General features: G+C 46.5%; 1 protein-coding gene across 1 annotated transcript in view; it reads right to left on the bottom strand.

Annotated features, from left to right (window-relative positions):
- TANC2 (tetratricopeptide repeat, ankyrin repeat and coiled-coil containing 2) overlaps positions 1-5,660 on the bottom strand; it is a 201,528-nt gene that overhangs the window by 68,477 nt on the left and 127,391 nt on the right. The window contains 1 exon segment of the mRNA XM_029964467.1: positions 2,758-2,883. Within this exon segment, the coding sequence (XP_029820327.1) occupies positions 2,758-2,883 (126 nt within the window).

Genomic DNA, 5,660 nt, shown 5'->3' with positions numbered 1-5,660 from the left:
CTGGCATTTTGGAGCAAAAAAAAACCCCTGATGGCCCAGCTGGGGTGTTCTAATACCCCTCATTTTGTTGCCATCTGGCTCCCGCTCCGCGGGTTTTTGGGATACAGCAACCCCAAGCAGCCTCAAATCCCACGGGATGAAAAGCAGGGAAAGCAAAAATTGCCTGCCCCATCCTATTAAAAACCTGTCCCTGGGACGAATCCTTGTCGTGCTCTTTGTGTTGGGATTGCTCAACTACTCCCCTGGTTAAAAGCACTGATTTTACAAAAAATAGCAGGGCCAGCCTGCCATTCAGTCTCTCCCTGGGATTTTGGAACACTGGGAACAACCAGTGGGTTGTAACATGTCCCTCAACACTGGGCCAGGAATGGCTTTGCTACTTCAGCCCAGTGCCAAGACTAGAGACGTTAAAATTAAACCCAAGTTTAGGATTTCCAGCTGGAACAAAGAGCTGCTGTTTATACCAGCCCAGACTGATGTAATTTCACAGCAATATCTGCAACACGAAGCATTTTGGGGGGGGGGGAAGGAAGCCCCCCCTCACATATTAATTTAAATGAAAATATTTCCAAATAGTGATGGGTTTGGGTTTTTTTTCATATCCTGTTCTTCTCCCTCTCTTTTTCAAAACAGCAAAGAGCCTCAACCAGGATCAGAAACAAATTCCAAAAAAAAAAAAAACCCAAACTGCTGCTGTTCTTCTCAGGCAACTGTCACAAAAAAGGGAAGGGGGGGAAAAAAAAAGAACAAAAAGTAGAACGAAAATATGTAGTGCTACATGGGTTTTAAAAAAGTGTGTCTGGAAAACAATTTGATTCTGTTCCTACAATAAAGTTGAATGTTTTGGATGCAATCACTGCAAATTACGCAGCCTTGGCAAGCTGCTGCCTCCCAGCATATGGAAATTTGGTCTGTCAAACTTTTGCTTTCTTCACTCACTGCCTGCTAATGCATTTCTAGAAGTGCCTCCCCAGCCAGGGGATTTCATTACAAACTGCCCTCCACGGCTCCCAAATCCAGTTTTTGGGGGGTTCGTTCCTTGGCACAAAGCCCAGTCAGGCTGGACCAGGTCGGGCGTGTGGGGCTGGGTGAAAACCCATCCTGTGCCCTCCAGCTCCCCAGTTCCTCACCCCAGGATGGTGGCACTTGCTCAGAAACACCCCAGAGAACAGGAAAGTTTCCTGTATGGCCAAAAGAAACCCGTTTTCTTAGTACAGGGGAGAATAAACCAGGCACAGAAACAACCTGAAAATATCCAAAATGAGCTTTCCCAGCCACTTATTCATCTTTGCAATGACAAATGAGGGGATGAAGCATCAACCCAATGCTCTGCTGCAGATTCAGGGCTGCCCCAGTGACAACTTGAGCATGTGGCCAAAGACTGAGCTCAGATTAAAGGGGGGATGGAAGTTGTAGGGTGGGCTGAAAAATCCTGAGGACATGGAGCAAATGGAGCTGGAGCTGCCTGGGAATAAACAAAACACTAAAATGTCAGCCCTGGCTCCTCTTCTCATTGCTAACATCTTGTTTGTGGAATTTGCCAGGAAGAACCACAAAAATCTCCCCTCTCAAAAGGCCTTTCAGAAGGCAAAGGGCTGCCTGAATGTGGGCATTGTGACCATCTCTACGAGGGACACGTTGGCACAGTGGCCCTGTCACTGTGCTGGGCTCCTTCCCCACTGGCAGCCTGCAAAATGCAAGGGGGGGCTGCAAACCTTGGCTTTGGATTGAAAAAGAAAAAAAAAAAAGAAGTAAAAACCAATAGTAGTCCGTTAAAGTTTCTAATTTTTTATAAATTATCAAAATATTAACCCCATGGGGATCAGAGATTGGTCAGGAGAGCTGGGGGTGTCCAGCCTGGAGAAGAGAAGGCTCTGAGAAGACCTTGAGTCCCTTCCAGTGCCTCAAGGGGCTCCAAGAGAACAGGGAAGGGACTTTGGGCAAGGGCCTGGAGGGACAGGACAAGGGGGAATGGCTTCCAAGTGAGAGTAGGTTTAGGTTGGATATTGGGAAGGAATTCTTCCGTGCTGGAAGGAGAATGCACTGCCATGGATTTGTAATCAGAGAACACTGGCTGCCTCATCTCCCTGGAGATGGCATGAGCAGGGGGGACTGGACTGGATGACCTTTAAAGGTCCCTTCCAACCCAAGCCAGTCTGTGCTTCTGTAATTCTAAAACTGGAGTCTTCCCAATCAGAGAAAGTCTGAGATGTTTCTAAGCCAGAGAAATCAGAGACACACTATTCTGATTCCTCAAAAAGCACCTTTGGAACAGGAGTAGTATAAAAGCCACCTGAGCAGAAACAAAAGGGGTCACAAGTGACTTGGAGAGGGACCTTTCCCAAGGACATGGAGGGGCAGGACATGAGGGAATGGTCTTGAGCTGGAGGAGGGTAGATTTGGATATTGGGAAGAATTTATTCCCTGTGAGGGTGGTGAGGGATTGGAATGGAATTCCCAGAGAAGCTGTGGCTGCCCCTGAATCCCTGGAAGTGTCCAAAGCCAGGTTGGACGGGGCTTTAATTTAATCTTAAATTAGTTCAAATGTCAGTAATCCAGATATGGGTGATGCTTTGAAAACCTGGGCTAGTGGAAGGTGTCCCTGCCCACGGCAGGGGGTGGCACTGGATGATCTTTAAGGTCCCTCCCAACCCAAACCGTTCTGGGATTCTGACTTTCACATGGATGCAGACAAAGCAGGTGCAACCCAAGCTCCCACCCCATGAGTGGGAATCCCCCAGGAGAAGGAGCTCCCACCTCTCAGGTCCTGCTGTGCCCGGGCGCCGGCCACGCTCTGCCGCGGCATCCGCAGGGACGTGCGCAGGGGGGTGTGCCTCTGCTCGTCCAGGTACGCCAGGTCCTCCAGGTGGGCCGAGCTGGTGGCTGCCAGGAGAGAGCAAAGAACCACATCACACCCCTGGCCTTTGCATTTTTCAGCCTCTGCTTATCGGATTTTTCGTTTTTTTAAGCAAAATCCACAGTTAAAGCCACCCTGAGATGAACCAAATCCAACTGCCCTCAGCCAGGAGGAGAGAAGTGTTCTGGTGACTTCTTCTCGTGCCCCATTGGTGCCTGCTCTGGTTTGGTCTCCTGTTGATGTCCCTAAATAAAAGCAGACACATGGAAAATGGAGACATGGAGTCTCTCCTATCTGATTTCACTCCTCCCAGTCACAAACTCAGCCATGTCTGTGCAGAGCTGACACAGACACTCAACATTTCCTGCTACGTAAAAGACAACTCACCAGTGCAGTTCATGCTGGAGCCCACAATCTCCTCCTCAATTATTTTAGAGCTACTTAATTCGGATATTAACATTTATCTGTCCCTAAAGCCAGAATTAGTGGCAGAAAAATTAAACTTTCAACAGCCCAGCAAAAAAAAAATAAAAATGAATGAGAAAAATGTTATCTGACCTAAAGAAGATAACTTTACTATTCCAACGTGACTTGTTCATGGGAGAATTTACTTTTCTTTGCAATGCTGGATTAAATAGGAATAATTTATTGGTCTCTGCTGAAGGTGCCATCACTACATGGATAAGCACAGCTGGAGCAGACTAGAGCTAACACTGGTCACAAAGCTGCTGCCATGGTGATGATTGGAAAACAGGAGAAAATGTGGCTTAACAAAACAAATTTGGATCCCTTGCATCTGAATTTACCCATTATTCTGCCATTTCAGACCCCTGTCAGCCAAGGAATTTACAGAGTATTATAAAGCAAAGGAATGAAAACTTCATTTCATGAAATAATCTTCCCAATCAGAAACAGAAAACTTTAAAATCAGTCTTTGCAGATCACCAGCTCTGCTCTTGTTCTGATAACCATTTCCAAAATTCACATTAAACTTTAACCCATGGAAACCAGCCCTGGGCTGCTCAGCACTCTCTCTGCAGTACTGCTTCTATTTCTTTGTTTTTTCAGTCAATTACCACAACAAGATTATTATTTTAAATTGAACTAATTCATTAAATGCCTTCTCCAAAGGTTGCCTGGGAAGTTGACATTAATTATTTGCTGGGAATTGGGTAAATATTTTGATACAGCTCCCCAGAGTCACTCAGGGCACCAGACTTGGGATCCTCCCTCCCTGTGACCCAACACAAGATGCAACAATTCAACAAAACCAAAAGGCAGAACATTTCAAAACTAAGGGAAACACTTTTTTTCCATACAATTCTTAATGACCACACAAACACCTTTACAGGATGGTGCTGCAGTCAAAAATTAAGCAAGATTCAGACTCTAACACAGGTGGGGAGAAAGGGCAGGAGTTTTTAACGCTGTTCTTCAAATTGCCTGAACTTTCCAAGTTTTAAGAAAGAGAAAAAGGGAGACAGAGGACAAAAGATAAACAAGAGGAGAAAGAAAAAATAAAAAAGGGGGGATAAAACCATCAAGGTCTGTTTTTAGAAGTCCTTCATGCTCCTGTACTCATGCAAAGTTGATTAGATGCTGACTGTGAAGGATCGATTAGAGCCGAGATGCTGCAATTACAGAAGGGGCTTTAGCAGGGACACGGGTTATTTTCTGTGGGCACTGAGCTCTCAACATCACCCTCAGGGTCACTCCTGCCTGGCCCCTGAAATGTGCCTTTTGCATTGCAATTTCTGCCCAGTTTTGCAGTGCCACCGAGCCAGAGGATCCGCAGGGGAAGGGCAGGTTCACTGCAGCACCCCCAGGAAGATCCAGAGCGTCCTGAGGGTACCCAGGAGCCCGGTACCACATCAGGCAGGTTGGTCCTTCCTCCTCCAGCCTTCATCTCTCCATCCATGCCAGACTGTGCCTCAGGGGCTCTCAGCAACCTGGTCTTGTAGAGACGTCTCTGCCCACAGCTGGGGCATGGACTGGAGGACTTTAAAGGTCCCTCCCAACCCACCCCCCTCTGAGGCTCTTCAGTCTTTCCTTCAAATCAAGGAAAGCCTGTCAGCTCTGCTTGCTCCAGAACCAGAACTGTGTCATTTCCTGGGCAGAACTTCAATCCTGACAGTACATTTTATTTTTCTTTTAGTTGTTTGAAGAGTCTCATTTCCACCTCTGTCCTGCCTGTGAGATGAGCACCAGCTGCCACCCCAGATGTTTTGCAGGGGTGGACTTTGTGGCCAGTGGCCTGATTTACTGCTGGCCCTACAAGAAGTGAGGAGTTATTTCTCAGCAGCCCTTCCCACCTTCATCATCATCATCATCACCTTCTACAGCCACAACAGGAGACTCTCACACAGTGTCTGTTTGCAAATCCACTGCAGTTTTGCCAGGGGTTATTTTCCCAATTGTCAGTAAGTGCCCTGCCAGGGCTCAGGATGAACTGAGATTTATCTTCCTGATTTACAACTGAGGAATAATTGAAGAGATCTAAGGCCAGAGGAAGTGGGAGCAATTTTTCCTGAGAATACGCTTCATCACTTTCACAAATTATGCAAGATCAATTTATCTCAGAAAATATTAAACTGTTGAAAGCTTCCCCTCAATCCTGAACCTTATCCCACGTAATGACACCCAGTGACTGCAGATAAAACACCACGGAGGGGAAAAGTGTCTCCTCAGAAACAATATTTGCATCCTGCAGATGCAATTCTCCCAGGGAAACAGCAAACAGTGGAAGATAATTCAGTGTCAATGCACTATTTGAGCAACAAATACAAACCAACCTGAGCTGAAA

The sequence above is a fragment of the Manacus vitellinus genome, unplaced genomic scaffold (genome assembly GCF_001715985.3).
Source record: "Manacus vitellinus isolate BGI_N305 unplaced genomic scaffold, ASM171598v3 scaffold_72_pilon, whole genome shotgun sequence".
NCBI classification, from domain to species: Eukaryota; Metazoa; Chordata; class Aves; order Passeriformes; family Pipridae; genus Manacus; species Manacus vitellinus.
The sequence above is the reverse complement of the archived record's forward strand: the minus strand, read 5'-3'. Positions and strand labels throughout refer to the sequence as shown.